This window comes from Garra rufa, chromosome 15, assembly GCF_049309525.1.
Source record: "Garra rufa chromosome 15, GarRuf1.0, whole genome shotgun sequence".
NCBI classification, from domain to species: domain Eukaryota; kingdom Metazoa; phylum Chordata; class Actinopteri; order Cypriniformes; family Cyprinidae; genus Garra; species Garra rufa.
Window position 1 is genome coordinate 32,767,413 of NC_133375.1, and position 23,501 is coordinate 32,790,913.

Genomic DNA, 23,501 nt, shown 5'->3' on the forward strand with positions numbered 1-23,501 from the left:
TTTCAGGTTGGAGGGTCTCCTTGCCATCACCCTGATCTTTAGCTCCCTCCACAGATTCTCAATTGGATTTAAGTCAGGACTCTGGCTGGGCCACTGCAAATCATTAATGTTTTTGTCTGCTAACCATTTCTTCACCACTTTTGCTGTGTGTTTTGGGTTGTTGTTGTGCTGAAATGTCCACTGGTGCCCAAGGCCAAGTTTCTCTGCAGACTGCCTGATGTTGTTGTTGAGAATTTTGATGTATTGCTCCTTTTTCATGGTGCCGTTTACTGTGATTAGGTTCCCTGGTCAGCCGGCTGAAAAATAACCCCCAAAACATTAGGTTCCCACCGCCATGTTTGACAGTGGGGATGGTGTCCTTAGGGTTGAAGGCTTCTCCTTTTTTACGCCAAATGAAGGCTACATCATTGTGGCCAAACAATTCAATTTTTGTTTCATCTGACCATAAAACAGAAGACCAGAAGTCTTCTTCTTTGTCCAGATGAGCATTTGCAAAGGCCAAGAGGGCCTTTTGTGTGCCTTATCTGGAGAAGTGGTGTCCTCCTTGGTCTGCGTCCGTGGAACCCAGCGGTGTGCAGTGTCCGTTGGACTGTCTGCCTTCAGATGTTGCCACCCGCAGAGCTCAGATTCATCAGGATGGCCTTGGTGGTGATCCTTGGATTTTTTACTTCTCTCACTATCCTCCTGGCCAGCACAGGTGTCACTTTTGGCTTCCGACCACATCCTCTGAGATTTTTCACAGTGCGGAACGTCTTGTATTTTTTTTAATAATACTTTGCACTGTAGCCACTGGAACTTCAAAACATTTAGATATGGTCTTATAGCCCTTTCCTGACTTGTGAGCAGCAACAATGCGCAGCTGCATTTCCTCAGTGAGCTCCTTTGTCTTAGCCATGACTGTCCACAAACCAACAGCAGAGAGCTTCTGTTTTTCACCTGTTGAGTTGATTAAAACAGCTGTTCCCAATGAATCAGGGTAATTAGGATGCTTTAGAACAGCTTGGACTATTTGGAATGGTATAGAACTTTGGATTTTCCCATAGACTGTGACAGTTTGCAAAGGGTATGAATAATTTTGGACATGCCACTTTTTGTTCAAATGTAAATAAAAAATTTTTTCACAATAATGCCTCTTGTATATCATCTTATTATCTTTTGGGAGAAGCCTGTGTCATTTCTGGTCAAAAAAAAAACTTGCTGGTTGAATAAAAGTAACTTTAAGTCAGAATTTGCCAGGGGTGTGAATAATTTTGGGCTTGACTGTATATGGCTGTTAGACATATAAACACTTAAAGTGTCATTAGATTTAGAGTGAAGAGGGACTTAGTATATAACAAGATTTTTGAGACTTATTGACATAAAAAACATATTGACCCCAAACTTAACCGGTTGATTATGTAAACTGGAGCTTTTCTCTGACATTTACCGGAGATGAGATGCAGCACCTCTGCGCAGAGGTGTTAAAATATGCACCCCTGCTAATTCAGAGGACGGAGCTCGCCACTGGGGACTAGATTAATAAGTCTTTTGTTTCATAAGCCTCTTGGCCTGCAGACACGCTGCCTGAAGATAATTGAAAGCCCCGTTCTGCCGTTCTCAGAGGTGACATTACCTCTGTGGCGTCACAGTGGAAGCCTGCCTTTGTAACAAACTTTGCGTTTGAAGAAAACCAGGTGAAATTAGTTTAAAAGTGTTGTGCTTAGTACATTTTGGTTCACATATAGTGTAGTGAATGTCTCTGCTGTGAACGCATGCTGAGGTAGACAATGTCTTCATGTCATGATTAATTTAAAAACCTAAGAAAACTAAATGTAGATGTGCTGGACACCCAGAAAGCATTGTACTGCGTATTTAAAATGAACATTTTGGACAAGCTTAGATTTTAATTAAACATGATAAAATAAAAATTTCGTACTGTGGTTTAGATATGCTTTTTGATGGTCATACAAAGGTCTTTTTTCTGTATACTTACTAAAGTAAAATTTCACATATATATTATACAAACATTCTTATAATAATATTCTATAATATAAAATTGTATTTTGTTTGAATCTTTTTCCTTGTGTACTATTTTTATTTAAATTTTTATTCCATTCTATTTTGTTTTATTTTATTTTAGTTTATATTTTATTTTATTTGTTTAGTTCATTCTATTTTTTGTAATTGTATTCTAATAAATTTTAATTTATTCAATTTTTTTATTTCATTCTAATTAAATCTATATTTTTATTTTATCTATCTTGTTTTGTTTAATTATTTTTATTCTTTTTTGTTTATTCTAGTTTAATCTATTTTATTTATTTTATTCTAGTGTGTTCTATTTAATTTCATTCTATTTTATTTTTTATTCTATTTATTTTTTATTTTATTCCAGTGCATTATATTTTGGTTTATTGATTCTATTTTTTTTATGTTTTAATTTTGTTCTAGTTTATTTTATTGTATTTATTTTTATTACATTTTTTGTTTTATTCTAGTTTATTCTATTCTATTTTATTTTATTCTAGTGCAGTCTATTTTATTTTATTCTATTTCTATTTTGGTTTTATTATTCTATTTTATTTAGTTTTATTATATATATATTTTTTTATTCTAGTGCATTCTATTTTATTTTTATTTTAGTGCATTCTATTTTGTTTTATTCTGTTATTTTATTTTATTTTATTTTTTTTAGTTTAGGTTATTTTTTAGTTTTTATTTCCTTCATTTTATATTAATTAATTTTATTTTATATTATTTTTTTTTTAAATGTTCCTATGTAGTTTTTTTTTATTTATATACAGTTCACATGTTATTATTCTACCTGTATATTAAATACATCTGCCAGAATTTTTATTCTAGTTTAATTTAATTTAATTTGATTTAATTTTGTTTTATTCTATTTTTTATTTTCTTTTTATTTTTTTATTCTAGTTTATTATTATTTTTTTATTATTTTTTTTTTTAAAGTTCCCAGGTAGTTTTTTTATTCATATGCAGAATATATATTATTCTACCTGTATATTTAATTAATTTGCCAGACAGACATTTTATTCTAATTTATTCTAGTCTATTTTATTTTGTTTTATTGTATTTTTAATTTTAATTTTATTTTATCAGAAATGTTCCCAGGCAGTTTTTTATAATCATATGGAGTTCATACATTATAAGTCTACCTGTATATTGAATATTGAAATTTGCCAGACAGACATTTCCTCTTACTGTGAACCTAAACTCATGGCATTTAAAATAAGTATCCGAGTTAAACAAAGGAGGCAAATCTTCAGTGGAGGTTTTATCAGTGACCTTTCTAGCTTCCTGTGAGTCAGAGAGAGAGTGAAATCTTCACAGGGCCGTGATGGGGCTGTTTTTCAGGCAGTGCTTGCAGACGTCTGGCCTGTGTCTGACTGTGAGCTGGACTGATAACACTTCACAGCTGAGATGCTCAGCGGGGTCGGCACACTGCCAATCTCAGCGTCAGCTTTTCATTCCCACATCAACTAAAGACAGAGATATTTTAAGACAGAACTCAGAATAAAACAGATCTCTGGCCCGAGTCTGTGAATATTTTGTGTGCGTGTTATGAGGGATTATGTGGAGATAAGCAGACGGTCCTTTTTAGAGATGCATTTGTAGTTGCTGTTCTCATATGAAACTTTTCCTCTGGTATGTGTCCTTAAATCTGTTCAGTCAATAAGAAGAAGCTCTCCAGTCTTTAATGTTCCCCCGATTAATTCTAATGCGATGTTTCCACCCCAGGAACCTCTAACACAATTACAGGAGAATATCCTGTGTGTACTGCTCTCTAACAGACTGCAGACGTTAGAGTCGACCTAAATCACCCAAATCATGTTTGCTTGTTTACAGACGTTTACTGTCAAGTCACATTCTTGGTGAATGTAATGACTCTGTTGATCTGTGAGTATGAAGACATGAAGCAGATCTTCCCATCTCATATCCTGAGAATAACGGTCAGGAGGATGAGAACAAAGTTTGCATTGACATAGTTGTGCACTTTGAAGGTGATTATTTTAAGGGTTCCTGTGATGCAGTTTGAAAGATTTAGGTCAAACTGTGGAATCACGTATGCCTTCTTAATTGTAGCTTTTCCCTCCTTGCTTTGAGAATGAAACAGAATGTCTCATTATAGAAGTTTAAAAGTTTATTGTTCTAAATAAACAGTTTGGAATAGTTTGGGGATTGTTCTGCAGTTGGAACACAATTTCAGAACCACGGACAGCTCATGTATACAAGTGGAGCTGCTTTCAAATGAGGCCAGGAAAATACATTTGTTAAATTTACTAGACATTCTAAGATATAATATTAACAGGCACCAAGAACAAAGAAGTTACATTTTTGCCTTTTTTAAATTCTCTTTTTTTCCTGCATTGTTAAATTTTTCTGAAATTCCTGACAGTTTACTCACCCCCATGTCATACAAGATGTTCATGTCTTTCTTTATTCATGCTAGGATGGGAGCCAGTGGGTTGAAGGTTCAAATTGCAGTTTCAATGCAGCTTCGAAGGGCTCTACACGATCCCTGCCGAGGAATAAGGGTCTTATATAGTGAAATGATCAGCCATTTTCTAAAAATTAAAATGTGTATACATTTTAACCACAAATGCTCATCTTGCACTAGCTTAACTTCACGCATTACATAATCATTTTAGATAGTTAAGTTCACACATGACGTAGGCGGAAGTACCAACCCAGTGTTAAAAAAACCCTACCTTTTTGAACTGGAGAACACAGAAGTAACAACCCTTTCCAACGTGATTATATAATGTATGTGAAATTGCGGAAGCAAATTGCAGAGCTAATGCAAGACAATTTGTAGTTAAAAAGTATATACATTTTTTTTTAAAGAAAATGACGATTGTTTCGCTAGATAAGACCCTTATTCCTCGACGGGGATCATGTAGAGCCCTTTGAAGCTGCATTGAAACTGCAATTTGGACGTTCAACCCTTTGGCTCATTTAAGTCCACTTTATGGAGAAAAATACTGGAATGTCTTCCTCAAAAACCCTAATGTCTTTTTGACTGAGGAAAGAAAGGCATGAAAATCTTGGATGACATAGGGGTGACTAAATGATCAGGAAATTTTTATTCCAGAAGTGAACTAATCCTTTAATTTTTTTAGTTTAATTATACTTTAGAGACTACTATGTACTACTATTATGTGAATGTACGAACACTAGGAGCAGAAATCTGCCTTTAAACTTAAAAGAAATAAAGATTTTACATTTATTGTGATAATTATCAATACTGACTGATGTAAAATAATGCGCATACATAGTCTGTGTAATCCAGGTCAATACAGTTAGGGTATGTCAAAAAACTCCCATCTCTTTTTCGTCTTTAACTTCAGAATCATTCTACAACACTGTTTTACCTTTTTTTTTGGTAAAGGGCGTTTGATCTTCTTTGTATGTTCACTTTGTAAACACTGGATCGGTACTTCTGCAGCAATGTGGGACGATTTTGAAGTTGGGGAAGAAAATGAGATGGGAGTTTTTTGACAAACCCTAACTGTATTGACCCGGATCACACATGCTCATCGCAGAGATGAGACAAGACAAGCATTTGAGGTAAAAAAGTATATAGATTGTCAATTTGTTTAGAAAATAACCAATCGTTTCGCTAGATAAGACCCATCTTCCTTGGATGGTATCGTTTAGAGCTGTTTGAAGCTGCATTTTAACTGCATTTTGGAAGTTTAAACTTGGGGGCACCATATATGTGACCCTGGACCACAAAACCAGTCATAAGGTTAAATTTGACAAAACTGAGATTTATACATCATATGAAAGCTTTCTATTGATGTATGATTTGTTAGGATAGGACAATATTTGACTGAGATACATCTATTTGAAATCAGAAATCTGAGGATGCAAAAAAATCAAAAAGACTGAGAAAATCACCTTTAAAGTTGTCCAAATTAGGTTCTTAGCAATGCATATTACAAATCAAAAATTACATTTTGATATGTTTACAGTAGGAATTTTACAAAAAATCTTCATGGAACATGAACTTTACTTAATTTCTTAATGATTTTTGGCATAAAAGAAAAATCAAAAATTTTGACCCATGCAATGTATTTTTGGCTATTGCTACAAATATACCCCAGGGACTTAAGACTGGTTTTGTGGTCCAGGGTCACATATATCCATTATATGGAGAGAAATCCTGAAATGTTTTCCTCAAAAAACACAATTTCTTTACGACCGAAGAAAGAAAGACATGAACATCTTGGATGACAAGGGGGTAACTATATTATCTGTAGATTTTTGTTCTGGAAGTGAACTAATCCTTTAACGGCTGGCCGATAATCTATATCGGACAGGACCTCCAAATGCTCACCTATCATTCATCAACCTCAAATATGGCTTATCATCTGAAATTGTCATGATCGGGGCTGTGGGTCTCCCCTCAGCCTCCTGAGGTCGCTGTTCCTACACTGCACTTCCTGATTGCATTCACCTGTCTTTGTCATTAGCACTGATTTACTCACATCTGTTCACTATTATCTGGTCTTTAAAAACTCTCACCTTTCACTCCTGCTTCATGGCTGCATTGTCTTCTGTCTTCGTGTGTGTTCTCTGGTTTATTTCTGTCTCTGAATCCCTGTTGTTTAATTCTTGCCAAGATCAAAAGCCAGGGATTCAGAGACACAGAAATAAACCAGAGAACACACACGAAGACAGAAGACAATGCAGCCATGAAGCAGGAGTGAAAGGTGAGAGTTTTTAAAGACCAGATAATAGTGAACAGATGTGAGTAAATCAGTGTTAATGACAAAGACAGGTGAATGCAATCAGGAAGTGCAGTGTAGGAACAGCGACCTCAGGAGGCTGAGGGGAGACCCACAGCCCCGATCATGACAGAAATACATTAGAAGTAGCAACTTTACATTGCCGCTCAATCTAATGTTAACCTAGAAAAATGATCGCTATTCAAGTGTTCATGTAGAGTGTGGAAGCTAAATAGTAGTGCTGTTACTTCATGACAGATGGAGGCGCCGCTGCGATCACTTGCTCTTAAAATACTCCGTAATTTTTGGTTGTATGAATAAGAGTAATACATCTTTTGAATCTGTAAAGACACTATGTTTATTTGTGTGTACTCAAAGTAACAAAACATTGCACTTTTGTAAAACAATGAAAGCAAACAGGATGCGCTTTCTACCATCTCGGTCTGTGTGAACTTGAGTGCGTCAAAACAAAAACTCTGTGTATACTTGCCTTACAGACATGCCTACTTTGAACCAATTCAAATGAAAAAAACATATTCTCAGATTATGTCATCTGTAAACATGCATACAGACGCATCCACTACTGTGGAGATAATGAGTCGGTGTCGCCGGCTTCATCTCTAAAGCCGAAAACAAAGAAACACTAGTTTATCAATAAATTATTAAAATGCTAATGCAGCCTCCTTACTGTTTTTCCCTGACACGTTCATAATAATTACTTCTGCCGTGTGCTGTGGCAAGCTTTATGCATGCACTTGAGTGCTTTATTAGGCTATGTAGATAATTAAAATCTCATTAATAAATGTGCAATTATTTGACTAATTCCTTAAAATGAACGACTACTAGTCGACCAGAAAAATCTTTAGTCAAGAGCAGCCCTACTATATAATAAGTAAACAACCACTCAAATCTCTTACTTTGGCTAAATCTAGAAGTGAACAGGAACTAGCAGCCACTTGCAAAAAGTATCATGTCAGAATGACATGTTCAGCTGAATATTTCATTGAGTCATTTTTGTGAACCAACTCAGTGGCAGCGTCATGTCTCTGACCTGCTCAGATTTCATACCCCACCATTTATTTCACATCCCATCTGTGTCATCCACCCCTCTTCCTAATGCATTCGCCCGGTCTGGATGTTGCCGGGAATCCCTTACCCCCCTCCCCCATTCCTACAGAAACCAAGATTTACACTCTCAATGTGCTGAACAGCTCTCTGATGAATGAGTCTAGACTAAGACCTCTGAGAGCTTCTCCCTCTTGCTTACTTTGCTTTTATACAGTACACGTTATTTACACGGACACCGCTCTGGACTGGTTAATGTGCATTGCTAATCATCTCCCAACTCTAGAAGCTTCCTGATTGGCTGGGCTAATTGTGGCTTGAGGGACGAGAGCGCCGGTAGAGAGACTGGGGCGGCTTGGAGGGTTTTCCTTCATCTCAGAGGATCTGGTTGAACTTAGCAAGGGGGCAGGGGAGCGAACGGATGGTTGTAAGAGGCTTTTATGTGCTGCGTTTCATGTTTTCACTTTGTGTCTCTTTCCCAGCATGCATCATTCCTGCTTAACGGGTTCTGCCGCTCGGCTGTCCTCCTGCAATCCCACCCACACACTTCAGCCTTTTAATAGAGCGTGCCAGCGAGAGCGAATAATCACCCTCTCTAATTTACTCAGGTTGATGGGTCCTCGTAAAAACCTCCAACAACAGAGCATTTCCCGCGCCTCTTTATTGCCGCCAGGCGTACAGTTTAATTCAACTGCGATGATTGAGATCTCTGTGTAGAGGGGAGATAAGGGACTCACACCCATGTTTGGCAGCGCAGTGACAATGCAAACAGCAAGACGAGGGCGATAAACAGCATTGAGGCGGTTAAATGGATTGTAAAATGAGAGGTCATACAGCTGCCGGTCGAGGAATAGCTATTTGCCACCAGTAACACTCTAATGAGAGATGATATCGCTTACTCTGGACAATACAAGCAATGCTCTCTCTCTCTGTGCTGTAAAATCATATACATGCTCAATTGAAATTGCCAGTTTTGCATTGTAATCCTATTGGGAAAGAATTGGCAAGGAAAAAAATTTAGCTTTTAGCTTTTATTCCGAAAGACTAGACAGATAAATCCTCTTCCTGCAGGGCTTTTTGGGTAAAACAATACACAGTTTGATCCCTTGATCCATAAGCACAGTCAGGTCTGGTAAATCTAGGCACCCAGAGGGAAAATGTTCTATTCATGTGAGGATGTCAAGAGAGAGTGCGATAGAGAAAGAGAGAGGAAAAAAAAAAACAGATAAGCAAAAGAATGTTAGTTTCAGCCTTATAGGATAGGTGTGCAGGATTTATGTGCAGGATTTAACAGATAGCAAGCTCCTTAGTCAGGAAAACTGTGCTGATGTCAGGGTTCTGTACTTCACTTTCTAAATTAAAGCACTGAAAGTCACAGAGTTTTATGCCTGAGACCAGATTTCTGGGATTTAAAAGGATAGTTCACCCAAAAATGAAAATTCTGTCATTAATTACTCATTCTGGGCATTAATTACTTACTTTGTAAGACCTTCGTTCATTTTTAATGAATACCATGTTCAGACCCAGAAAGGTACAACCTTTGTGTTTCAACCTTCATTTTATGAAGCTACGAAATACTTTTTGTATGCAAAGAAACGTGGCACGTTATGAACATGAGGCAGAGACTGATAGAGAAGAGAATAGTTACATAAAGTCATTATTTTTGTTTTCTTTGTGCACTAAACCTATTCTTGCTTCATAAAATTATGGTTGAACCACTGATGTCACATGATTTTTTTAACAATGTCCTTACTACTGTACTTTTCTAGGCTGTGAACGTAGTAGTTGCGTTGCTGTCTATGCAGGGTCAGAAAGCTCTTGGATTTTATCACAATGTCTTAACTGGTGTATGAATTTATTTATTTATGTAGAACTTTAGTTCACTTAAAATAAATTTTGTTTAGTGACATGTTTGAAACATCAGGATTTTTATGTTTTTAAATTGTAATATTTTTTGAATGATATATGACAATATGGAGCTCTTACTCAATAAGGGAAAAAACCCTCTGTTTTGTTCAGCAAGCATTTTGGTGCAGTTGCTGATATTTAAATGGTAGAATGGGAAGCTTGTAATGTAAATCAATGAGACCTTTATTAAAGACTACATACATAAAATGCACATAAATTTTATATTTTATTGATCAGAGCTCTGTGGTTAATATTGTTGGGGGCAAAACACAATGCAGTGCAATACAGAAATGATTGAGAAATTAAATAAACATATCAAATGCCTGATATATCATTTGATACTTACATTTTAAAATTTTTCTAAAAAAGTAGCTTCATTCCAAAAAGTGTTTATCTTGAAATATTACTGATAATGTAAAAGTTATTCTTACATTTGTTTTATAAAAATGAACAAAAAGTAAAGTAGAAAATTAACAAGTTTCAGCTATTTTTTTTTCTTCAGTTTGATCATAATTTAAAGGCCTTAGAAAACTGTGTATTACATATGATACAGTATGCCTTATAGGGTTAATATCCATCAGCAAAACTGTATAATATTGAAGATATAGTTTACCCAAAAATGAAAATTCTGTTTCATTTTTATGTTGTTCCAAACCTGAAAGATCTTTGTTTGTCTTCGGAACACAAATTAAGATATTTTTGATGAAATCAGAGAGCTTTCTGACCCTGCATAGAAAGCAATGCAACTTCCACATTCAAGGCCCGGAAAGGTAGTAAGGACATGCTAAAATAGTCAATGTGACATCAGTGGTTGATCTTTAATTTTAGGAAGCTACAGCAATACTTTTTGTGTGCAAAGAAAACCAAAATAATTATTCAATAATTATTTAATTTCTTCTCTTCTGTGTCGATCTTTGACCTGCATTCACAAGAGTACCCTGACGAGTGCATCTTCTTCTGCTTGTCAACCTTGCATGTGCAGTACTGAACTAACCTTTAAAGGGTTAGTTCACCCAAAAATTTTAAATTAGCCCATTATTTACTCATCCTCCAGGCATCCTAGGTGTATATGACTTCCTAATCGGAGTTATATTAAAAATCATACTGGCATTTCCAAGCTTTAGAATTGCATGGGCGGGTGTTTCTCTTCATCAGTCCAAAACAAATCTAATCAAGTGCATCCATCCATAATAAAAAAGTGCCTCACATGGCTCCGGATGGCCGAGGATTTGTAATGAAAAATGTCAGATGATTTTGGTATAAACCAAGAGGAGGCTGGTTTTCCTTTGCTAAAGTACGAAAACTTTGCTTCCTTTGGTCCTGTAAACAAATGTTGGTTTCTGCGAGACTCATTGGCACAACGTCAACGTCCTGCACCATCCACCCGGAGCTGATTCTGTGTACAACAGTGAGCGCAAGCTAGATTAAAGTGATTATTACGTTTTAAATATGGATATTTTTCTTATAAAAATGCATTGATTCGCTACAGGAAGCCTTTATTCACCCCCCGGAGCCATGCATTTTTATTATGGATGGATGTACTTTATTGTACTTGTTTTGGACTGGTAAAGATAAACACATCTACGCAATTCTAAAGCTTGGAAATGCCAGGATAATTTTTAATATAACTCCAATTAGGTTAATCTGAAAGAAGGAAGTCATACATACCTAGGATGCATGGAGGATGAGTAAATAATAGGCTAATTTCCATTTCTGGGTGAACTAACACTTTAAATGTAGACAACATACTCTACAGGTTTTCTCTTTCTTTGCATTTTGTGTTCTTGATATACCACCCCATTATGGGTTTGAGTTCTTTTTCCAATGATACACACAAACTGCACCTTCATTGTGTTTGCATGCATGTTTTCGGTCTAGTCTCATCCTCCTCTCTCGTTTCTCTCTGAAGTGAATTTCCTGCTGAAGTCATGTTCCTTTGTGTCAGGGTCATGGCAGAGTCATAAAGCCATTGTAAGGCTAACGAGGGCTCTTGTGGTAAACAGCAGGGCGACACCACTTAAGACATCACACAGGGCTTCCTCTGTTACCGTGACAACACAGACCTAATGAGCATACATGCTTTTCTTGTAACAAGCTGTGCTATTTGTCTCAATTTTCTTGCCATATTTTGTTTAAGGGGACATGAAATGGTATTTATGACTTATTTAATGCACAGAAATGGATCGTTATCCATATGGATTTGATTGAACTGTGGATGTGATATTATTTATCCCAGTCCACACAACCTTGGTATTATCAGCAGAAAAGACAAGTAGATGAGGAAAGTGCAATAAGATGTTAAAAAACTAGCTTTTAGAGCTAAACAATAAATCAGACATCTGATTTATCATGAAAACTGGAGATACGGTGAACTTTAATATTTTGTGTATACAGTTGTTGTATGTGGGCTGTATGTGTCATTTAGGGGAACAGGTGCCCATGGATGTAGGGAATTACTTTTTCTCTCTTCACTATACATCACAGAGAGATGGCAGGGGTCAGAGGGCATCCTGGGTCATTATGTCTTTCTCTTTGTTGTCAACATGTGTAGACGCTTCAAAAGTAAAATGCTCACACAAAGAAGCCTTAAAAAAGTATTGCACATAATAATAAATTCCTTGAGCTCCATTTGCAAATGATGTTTTTGTTTACAAAATGTAAATTGTAAGACAGTGATATTTCAAGTTCAGTGTTCATTGTTTTTTTTGGACCATAGTGATGTCAGTTTTAGTTATAGTCTCATTATAGTGAAATAAATCCACTGAACTGATGTGTAACCATAGAACCCACAGACTCAGATGTGTTTGTTAATGAATCTGACTTTCGTACTTTATATGCAAAGGCGATATTTAATGCATGGATCTGTATAACCTTAAGTAGATGCGAGTGGTTGTATCTGATTAATATCTTCTTGTAATAGATGCTAAAAGCTTTTACCTGACTCTGGCTTATTTATAGAGAGAGACAACTTCGACAGCCAAAAGCCTCAGGCTTTCTTCCTTTACTAAAGACAGCAGAGTGGAAGCGACAGACAGCTGCACTGTAAAACATGTTTAAATCTTGGCTTTTACAGTCATTACATTTTAACATAAATGCATGTATCACATTGGTAATCTGGAATTTGTAGTTTAAAGCTGAAAGCACTGGTTTTATAACTCTCTTTGGCCTTAAAGAGGCAGTATAAAAGATAGAGGCTGTGAATGTTGATGTAGGTTTTGGGATGTATGAATCTCCAGTCTAAGTGGATCAATGCCAGCTGCTGAAAATGAAAATGAACATAGATTTACATCTTTGTTTTGTCTCTTTCAGTCACAGATGAAGACACTGTCAAACGGTACTATGCCAAGTTTGAGGAGAAGTTCTTTCAGACGTGCGAAAAGGAGCTCTCCAAAATCAACACATTCTATTCAGGTATTGTTTTCCTTACATGACTTCAAAAATGTTGGAAAAAAAATTATATACACAACTGAGGGACTCATTTGCAACTATTACAGAAGGTTCAAACACTCACCGATGCTCCAGAAGGTAAAACTGTGCATTAAGAGCAAGGGGTAAACTTTTGAACAGAATGAACATTTTTCTTATTTTGCTTTAAATATATTTTGTATCATATCTTAATTTATTATATTTTCAGTACTGCCCTTCAGACGCTACAGAAGATACGTACATGATTCCCAGAAGACAAAATAAAGTGATCTGACCTTCAAATTCAGAAAGTTAATTCCGAAAGTGCATCGTTTTTCCTTCTAGAGCATCAGTGCGTGTTTGAACCTTCTGTAAAAATTGCATGTGAGTCTCTCAGTTGTCTCAGTGTGAAAAGATGGATCTCAAAATCATACAATCATTGTTGAAAAGGGTTCAAATACACAAAAATGCAGACCTGAAGGATTTTTCTGATAAACAGCAGGCAGTTTAACTCATGGGATTCACGAACAACAACAACAACAACAACAAAAAGCTGTGGATCATTCAGGCAACAACACGGCATTAAGAATCAAGTGTATGTAAACTTTTGAACAGGGTCATTTTTATAAATTCAACTATTATATTCTCTTGTGGACTACATGTTAAAGTCATTTTTTATAATTAAATATCTTAACAGGTCAGTACTTAATAAAAATTAACATGCATTTTGTATGAACCCTCTTATTTTGGTAAAATAATTAACATGTTGCAGATTCTGCAAGGTGTATCTAAACTTTTGACCTCAACTGTATGTTAGGATTTAGAATTTCTAACCCTAAAAATACTAATGTCATTTTTGATTAATTTAATGCAATTCTGCTCAATAAAAGTATTATTTTAATTGAAAAAAAAAATCATATTTGCTCCAAAAGTGAGTGTATATAATAAACTGTTATATCTTAACACAAAATGAAAGTGTCTATATCCTCGATCAGTCTTACAATAACTTTTTTGAGGAATACAAGAGAGCTTTGTTGAACATTAACTAGTTATCTTTTAATAACCCGAACTGTTTGGCAATGATTATTACGTTCTTTCTGTAACTCATAAATAGCACAAGTGGAAACAGTCTTTACTGTGTGGTTGAACTGCAGCGGCCAGCTAAATTCCGTCAAGGGATTCCCCGTACATGAGCTCTGGGTGTACAGCACTATTTGGGAACATGATGTAATAGGTAATGCCGGCTGTAGTCGTTTTGACATGCGTCAAGGGGAATAGACTATGTTTGGACTAATAATATATGCACACTGCAACATAAGCTGTGTTGTTCAGGGCAGCAGGAATGACTGTGCTCTACTGCCTCTAGTGGCTGGTTAGGGCATGGCATGACAAACAAGAATAAAAAAGCTTGAGATTAAAGCTTTGTTTGTATATTGATGCATTGTTAGCATGTGAATGAGAAAATAAAAGTAGCTAATTCTTCTTCTAAATCAGAATCTAAAAATGAGCTGAGACAGATGGATCAGCATTTATTCTGAAACAAAGAAGAAGTACATTAATAATTTATCATGAAAGCATCAATTCTGCTTTTAATATGGGTTTAGTCTTTTTATACTCCAGTTGCCAGTGAAAATCATTCACTCCCTCAGTGCTGCAGGTTTGATAGGTGGACCAAAATAAACTCTAATGGAGTTGCTCAGCCAAAGAAAGCTGGCAAGTCCACTGAGCTGGAAAAATCTCTGACCCCATACTTTTATTTTGGATGTTTTTTTTTCCACAAGGACAAAATAAGACAATATAAAGTTTTGTTTCCTCAAAAATTGTGTTCGATAAAATAGGAAAGAAAAAGAATGATATTCAAACAAATACTAATTTAGTTACTTAGCTCTGCAGATAATGTTTTCCATGCATACACAGGCCTGTTATGAAGGTTTATGAGGTGAAATGCAAGGCATTATCATATACGATGCCCTTTAGAATTGAAATCTATATCTGGATGGCAGCCGCTGTTAGTGCACTATAACTAATTCTGTTTCGTTGACCCAGACTGTGTTATGACTGAGACCCCTGCCTCCCCCCTAAATGGTCTTGAATTAACAACATAGCTTCTAAACCTTGAGTACATGCAGTCTTTGTCCCAGTGGACGAGATCTGATAAGCACATAAATTCTTAGCACCATCTTAGCCACGTTCAGCCTGCAGAAGCACAGACCATAGTCAGACTATTATTGTTGACTGGACTCTATATTTACATTGAGGTTACGCAGTCTATTCGATATGTTTTTTAAGGTCAAATCTTTGTGCACAGCCAATGTTTTTCTGGACTTATGCTATTAAACTGATGTCCTGTCATCTTATCTTTTTATGTATTTGCATTATTAATGCTGTCCAAACTTATATTTTTAGTTTTCTGTGATGTTTGTTTGCAAGTTTTACTGGTCAACTATTTAAACTTGTCAGCTAGATACTTTTTTCAAACTGGCTAAAATCTGTAAGATTTTTTTCTCTTTTTGCCATGTATGCAGTTTTTTAATATTTTTTAGATGTTTTTGAATGTATTCCTATAGAAGCCCATTTCCGCCACTGAATTAAAATAAAAAAGAGTCATTGTGACATTTAATCTCATAAATCTGTATTTTTTTCTCGCATTTGCGTGTTTACATCTAGCAATTGTGACATTTTTATTTCAGAATTGCAAGTTTATATCACAGTTCTGACTTTTTTTCTCACATTTGAGAGTTTATATCCATCAATTCTGACTTTATAACTCAATAAGTCAGAATTGTGAGATGTAAACTTCCAATTGCAAGATATAAAGTTTGCATCATGCAATTCTGAGAAAAAAGTAACAATTGTGAGATGTAAACTCGCAAATGCGAGAAAAAAAGTCAGAGTTGTGAAATAAGAAGTCACAATTAGCCCTTTCTATTTTTTATTCAGTGGCGGAGAAAAAAAGTCAGAATTGTTTCAGATTTTTTCTTGCAATTTCAAGTTTATGCCCCTCAATTCTGACTTTATTACTTCACAAACAACACAGCAAACTAAAAATGTAAGTTTGGAGACCACTGTAAGATAAGAAGTCGCAATTAGCTTTTTTACATTTTTTTCTTCAGTGGCGGAGAAAAGAAGTCAGAATTGTAAGTTTATATCTCACAATTCTAGCTGTATAATTTGCAAATGCGAATTTATATCTCATAATTCAGAGAAAAAAAGTCAAAATTGTGAGATGTAAACTTGTAATTGCGAGAAAAAAGGTCAGAATTGTGAAATAAGAAGTCGCAATTAGCCCTTTTTATTTTTTATTCAGTGGCGAAGTTTTTAAGTTTATATCTCGCAATACTGGCTTTTTTCTCGCAATTCCGAGTTTATATCCCTTAATTCTGACTTTATAACTCACAATTGTGAATTTATCTCTCAATTCTGAAAAAAAAGTCAAAATTGTGAGATGTAAACGCGCAGTTTTGAGTCAGAATTGTAAAATAAGCCCGCAATTAGCCCTTTTATTTTTTTATTCAGTGGCGGAGAAAAAAGTCAGAATTGTGAGTTTATATCTTTTCTTGCAATTTCGAGTTTATATCCCTTAATTCTGACTTTATGACTTTGCAAATGCGAATTTATATTTCACAATTCTAAGAAAAAAGTAAAAATTGTAAACTCGTAATTGCGAGGAAAAAAAGTCAGAATTGTAAAATAAGAAGTCGCAATTAGCCCTGTTTATTCTGTGGCAGAGTAAAAAGTCAGAATTGTGAGTTTATATCTCGCAATTCTGACTTTTTTTCTCACAATTTCAAGTTTATATTCCTCAATTCTTACTCACAATTGTGAATTTATCTCTTAATTCTGAGAAAAAATAGCAGAATTGCAAGATGTAAACTAGTAATTGCAAGGAAAAAAGTCAGAATTATTAGATAAAAAAATTGCAATTAGCTTTTTTTTTATTCAGTGGCTGAGAAAAAAGTCAGAATTGTGAGTTTATATCTCGCAATTCTGACTTTTTTTCTCACAATTTCAAGTTTATATCCCTCAATTCTGAAATTTTTTCTCGCAATTTCAAGTTTATATTCCTCAATTCTGACTTTATAACTCACATTTGTGAATTTATCTCTTAATTCTGAGAAAAAACAGCAGAATTGCAAGATGTAAACTAGCAATTGCGAGGAAAAAAGTCAGAATTATGAGATAAAAAGTTGCAATTAGCTTTTTTTATTTTTTAATTCAGTGGCTGAGAAAAAAAGTCAGAATTGTGAGTTTATATCTCACAATTCAGTTTGTATAACTATTTTGACTTTTCAAGAGACAGTTCTTCTCACTCCCTTTTTCCTCTTGGTCTCCTCAGTCCCTTACAGAGGGTTATAACCCGTATGCCAGCAGGATTCCCAGTATTTACATGTCTGCTGAACATAATATCCCATTTCCTTCCTCTGAAAGTGAGATGGGTGAGCAGGGTCCTGTTCACCAAACTGCGCTGGGATGCAGGCCAGCGTGGATAATGCTGTCTGAGATATCGCCCTTACAGGAAGAGGCTCATCTCTAACAGGAAATCTGTCTGCTTTACTTTCCAGTTGATGGGTAGAATGAGGGATTTATTTGTCATGCAAAGTGGATTCTGGCACAAGCAGGCTTTATGTCTCTCAGTGGGCATAGTCGGATAGTTTTTAATGCATTTAAGATGTAATTTTTCCATCCTGGTGCATAACAAGGCTTTTTGTTGTCCATGTTCTCTCAAAGGTCGTAAATCAAAGGAAATGGTAATTGTCTATAAAACTTAATGATTAATGTTGTCTTCTCTTTTTGGATTTTACAGAGAAACTGGCTGAGGCACAGCGCCGATTCGCAACTTTGCAGAATGAGCTGCAGACGTCTCTGGATGCCCAGCGGGAGAGCAACGTTCCAGGGCTGCGCAGTCGCCGCAAAACGGTGCTGCCTTTGTCCAACAAAGAGCGCAACAAACATCGCAACATCAAAGACCTGCAGCTGGCCTTCAGCGAGTTCTACCTCAGCCTCATCCTCCTGCAGAACTACCAGGTCTGATATTTGTCATGTTTTTTGTTGTTGTTGTAGTTGTTTGTCTCCTGTTGTGAATGTTGTCCTGAATCCCTCTTGGGTTTCTTGACCTTTTCACTGTCTTTTTTATTTTTTTGTTGTTCTCTGCTGGCAAGATGACACCCAAAGCTCAGTATATGCTGGTTCTTTCAGCAGGATTCTCATTCATTTTACTTTTATACCTATTGATCCCAAATTGAATGGCAGTGCATATGTGAACTGCTTTAATACAGTTTAAAAAGATATATTTATCCCAGGATGCACCAGATGTCCAAAGTGCACAGAGCTGGAATATATATTTCATTGCATGTTTTATTTTCTAAAATGTCTAATTATTAAGGACTGAGTAGACATGTCTTAACATAAAGAACTAGAAATTGCTCTTTCGTGTTTTAGATGTGTACAAAAAAGGACAAGAATTCTTAATTTCACATATTTATTTCATATTCTGATTTTCTCTAATCCCATACAGAATCTGAACTTCACTGGATTCCGTAAGATTCTGAAGAAACATGACAAGATTCTGGATACACCACGTGGAGCTGATTGGCGTGTGGCTCACGTGGAAGTGGCTCCATTTTACACCTGTAAGAAGATCACACAGCTCATCTCTGAGACCGAGGTAGACTTCCTGGCTCCACGTTTGGAATTATTACTTCCTAGTCGTATCATGATCAGATTGTATTAGTTACCCCAAACTCCCATGCTGAAAAATATAAATGATGCTTAAACCTCTAGAGTACATTAAATGATACAGAAATGACTAAACTGAAGTATGGCGTTTGACCTTTGGCCCTTGTGTGCTCAGGCTCTGGTGACCACAGAGCTGGAAGGAGGTGACCGTCAAAAGGCAATGAAGAGGCTGAGGGTGCCCCCTCTTGGAGCAGCACAGGTGAGAAAGAAACTCTGACTGTAAATGCAGACACACACACACATGCACGCAGCAATTGTGTAATGTTTTGGTTGTCCACCTGTTAGGTTTGGTGTCTGAAAGCCCATTTTAATAGCTTGACAAATACACTTAAAGGAGACAAATGAAAATCTGACTTTTTCCGTGTTTAAATGCTATAATCTGGTCCTTGATGTATCTTCCAACCCAGACGTGAAACAGGACAACCTAGTAACTTGGTTTTGGTTAGCCTTTCTCTCGAGAATGTGTAAAAAAGAGCTGCTCAGATTTCGCTCCCCCTGTGACGTTGAAAGGGGATCTTATTATAAAGTTACTGCTCCTTAATTTGCACGTTTCTACCTATGCTGCCACCATTTAGTTTTCACAAGCAACAACAGTGTACCAAGTTCTAACGCCATGGCAAACGTTTGAGCAAAGCATGCTAATTGTTCTGTCATTAGTTAAACAGACGAGCACAGAACACTATTTAGAGTCCCAGCCTCAGAGAAGACAGCCTCACAGAAAACCTATATATCAGAAGTTTAAACAAATATGATTTCAAAACGCATGATTTCAGCATGATAGACATGATAATCAAAACCATACAGATGTTTTTAGCTGAGTATCTTAGATATGAGCAGTAAAGGCACAGCCCTATTCTGGAAAAAGCGGCGGGGAGCAGCAGCTCATTTGCATTTAAAGAGTCTTGCACAAAAACATCGTGTTGCTGCTTTTACTCAAAATGGGCATTCTCAATATGATAATAAATGATCTGTGGGGTATTCTGGGGACACCTGAGACTTATATTACATATTGTAAAAAGGGGCATAATAGATCTCTGGTTGATTCTTCATAACTTGTGAAAACTGAAAATTTAACTTGATCCATTCATCAGCCATCCATGGAAATGTTACTTCTGTTTAGGGTTTCAGGACTTGTTGGGTCTTAATAAAGTGCATGTAGATTATTTTTATGATTATTTTAGTGGTAAATATACTAAATACTAAAGCAAAACCCACATGGAAAGCAACAAAGGTAGTCGAAGAATATCATAATAGCAACAGAACATGAAAAGCATGTGGAAAATATCTGCAGAATCTTTTCATGCAGTACTTTTAGTTCTAGGTCAATAACAGTTGTGTAAGTACTCAGGAACTATTTAATGCAAAAGGCAGCGTGGGCGGAGAGATACACCTGTGCTTGTAACATCATGTACAATACATTGCAGGAACTTTCACCTTTAAAAGAGAGAATGTATTTGTCTCCCTGACCTTTGCATAACATAAATGTCAAATATGGTTTGTAGAACTTAAAAGAAGGAAACAGGATTGTTTGTGTCGAAGCCATCTACTAGCTAACTATTCTAAGTAAATGTAATGACTGAACTTGAAATGTTAAAGGTTTTTGAGGAAAACATTCCCAGATTTTTTTCCATATAGTGGACTTCAATTGGGATTGATGGGTTGAAGGTTCAGATTGCAGTTTTAATGCTGCTTCGAGGACTCTACATGATACCAGCCAAGGAATAAGGGTCTTATCTAGTGAAACGATTGGTCGTTTTCTAAAAAAAATATATATGTAAATACTTTTTAACCACAAATCATCTTGCACTAGATCTGCAATGCGCATGCAACTTTCTCCTCCAACAGGATCTCTTGTAAACACTGGGTCTGTACTTCTGCCTACATTACGCATGTGTGATTACGTAATGCGTGAGGTTGAGGTAGTGCAAGATGAGCATTTGTGGTTAAAAAGCTACTTTGAGAGGAATTCCTTGCTTCAGAATAAGAACTGCAGTTATTTATATATAGTATGTGCTTTTTCTTGACCTCAGCCTGCACCTGCCTGGACCACCTTTCGTGTGGGACTGTACTGTGGGGTCTTCATTGTCCTGGCTGTCGCCTTCGTCCTTACTGGTACAGTTTTTTAACCTTGTTACACACTTAGTCCATATACATCTTGTTACACACATTTCATCCAGCACTTATGCTAATACATGGCTCATTTATGATAGAACAGTGTCAACTAATCCAACTGTGTGGCTTATTCTGTCTTTCCAGGTGCTTTTTTCATTCGTAATCAGAATATCTGGCCACTGGTGCGCATCTACCGTGGCGGTTTCCTGTTGGTTGAGTTTCTTTTCCTCTTGGGGATTAACACTTATGGCTGGAGGCAGGCGGGTGTCAATCATGTGCTGATCTTTGAGCTGAACCCTCGAAACAATCTTTCACATCAACATCTGTTTGAGGTAAGACACGTCATGTAGAAGGAAACTTTACAGGAAGCCTTTACACTGCCTTTCAAAAGTTGCGTTTGTTAGATTTTTTATGTTTTTGAAAGAAGTGCTTACAAAGTGTCACATGTTCCTTCAGAAATCATTCTAATGCATCTGAATCTGAATCAGATTCAGAATCAGAATCAGAATCAGATAATGCATCTGGATGTTCAATTTGCTCTTTTTTCCTTTTCTATTTCTATAGATTGCCGGGTTTTTGGGGGTGTTGTGGTGTCTCAGCATCCTATCCTGTCTGTTTGCGGACTTCACTTGGCTCCCTATGCAGGCGAACCCCCTCATCCTCTACGGCTTCATGGTGCTCTTTCTCATCTGCCCCTTCAAAACTGCCTACTACAAATCTCGTTTCTGGCTCATCAAACTTCTGGTGAGAGACAAAACCATTACATTTGACAAACATACAGCTTCTAATAACCACAAAAATGAATGATAGTAAAAAATAGTGAAAAAATGTGGGCGGCACAGACTATTTCATGCTGTTATTTGGCTCCATGCAGATATGCAACACCCATTTTTTATGATCCAATCAGTTCCAGATGGATTTTAAAAGTCCTATTTTTTTCTCTTTAAACATCTAGTTTCACTTCCAAATGTGTCAAATTACAAGCAAAATTGGTTATAAACAGCATTTGAAAGCATTATGTTCTGTCTTGTTTAAGACAATAAAATGTTAATGTTTTCACCACAATCACACTGCTAATAGCAAAGCCACCTGTTCAGACACAGTTATAACAAATTCAATCAAATTAGTTAAGAGCTAAATGCCTCATTTCAATGCACAAACAGCTTCATCCATTTTATTTTCCCTGTTCGTTTGTATTAATTTTATAGTAGTACCAATTGTTTTTCCCACTGGCCTATGTAAAGATACTGTGTACACTACTGTTCAAAAGTCTGAAATCTGAGATGTTTAATGTGAAAGAAGTGTCTTATGCTCACCAAGGCTGCATTTATCCAATCAAAAATACAGTAAAAATGTTGTGAAATATTAGAATTTAAAACTGTTCTGTACTTTAATATAAACTACCGGTCAAAAGTTTTGAACTGTAAATTTTTTTATGTTTTTTAAAGAATACTCTTATGCTCTCCAAGCCTGCTTTTATTTGATCCAAAATTTAGCAAAAGCAGTAATATTGTGAAATATTTTACTATTTAAAATGACTGCTTTCTATTTGAATATATTTTAAAATGTAATTTATTTCTGTGATCAAAAGCAGTCATTATTCTAGTCTTCAATGTCCTTCAGAAATCATTCTAATATGCTGATTTGACGCTCAACAAACATATTTTTTTATCAGTGTTAATTCTTAATATTTTTTGCAGAAACCATAATATGTTTCAGGATTCTTTGATGAATAGAAAGTTCTAAATGGCAGCATTTATTAAAATATAGATGTTTTGTGACATCATAAATGTCTTTACTGTCACTTTTAATATCAGTTTAATAATCCTTGCTGAATAAAAGTATTAATTTCTTTCAAAAAAAAAATTACTGACACTAAAATTGTGTGTACAGAGTGTTTGAATGAGGTCTGTGTGTGCGATTATGCGTGTGTCTCAGTGTGAGGCACGGGGCAGTGAGGTGAGGGAAAATAGATTGCAGCTCTATCTCTGCGGATGTGAAGACTGTGCCTGTGCAATCATTATTGGGATGGAGCCATCAGTGGCCGCCTGCCTCTGTCTCACTGCCCTCCCCACATCTAATTGACCCAGACTGGAGCCTTATTCCTTGGAGCGCAGCGCACGCAGACACACACACACACTTCCTGTAGATTAAAACCGACACGTACTGATGGCCAAACTGTGGGTGGCTTTCTTCCCAGAGCTCAAACACACGCTGTCACACTCAAGCTGTGCATTGCACATGCAGCTGTAACCTTGAAATGTACCTCACATTCAGACCTGTATGTTTAAAAGCGTTTTTGTGGACCGTCTTCACCTGTTTCGTCAGGTAAAAATAACTGATCAGGCTCTATGTAGGGAGAAATCGATTTTCACTGGCATTTGAGCCTCGAGAGTAGGATGGCATAGATCGGTGTAGTGCAAAACTGTGTCGCTGGGAAATGTCAGCAGTGGCCTGAAGGCTGAGAGAGGTAGCATTTCATTTCATAGGGTAGTGTGATTTGAGCTACAGAAAAATATGTGGAAAAAAGAAAAAAACAATGTG

The 23,501-nt window shown here is 36.2% G+C and overlaps 1 protein-coding gene across 1 annotated transcript in view; it reads left to right on the forward strand.

Annotated features, from left to right (window-relative positions):
• Nucleotides 1-23,042, forward strand: part of LOC141287723 (xenotropic and polytropic retrovirus receptor 1 homolog) — a 99,550-nt gene extending 76,508 nt beyond the window's left edge. Inside the window, exons 3-10 of the mRNA XM_073819859.1 lie at nt 13,014-13,115; nt 17,914-18,134; nt 18,625-18,774; nt 18,961-19,044; nt 20,876-20,957; nt 21,102-21,289; nt 21,522-21,701; nt 22,896-23,042. Of these exons, the coding sequence (XP_073675960.1) occupies nt 13,014-13,115; nt 17,914-18,134; nt 18,625-18,774; nt 18,961-19,044; nt 20,876-20,957; nt 21,102-21,289; nt 21,522-21,701; nt 22,896-23,042 (1,154 nt within the window). The remainder of the gene's footprint in view (nt 1-13,013; nt 13,116-17,913; nt 18,135-18,624; nt 18,775-18,960; nt 19,045-20,875; nt 20,958-21,101; nt 21,290-21,521; nt 21,702-22,895) is intronic.
• The last annotated feature ends 459 nt before the right edge of the window (nt 23,043-23,501 follow it).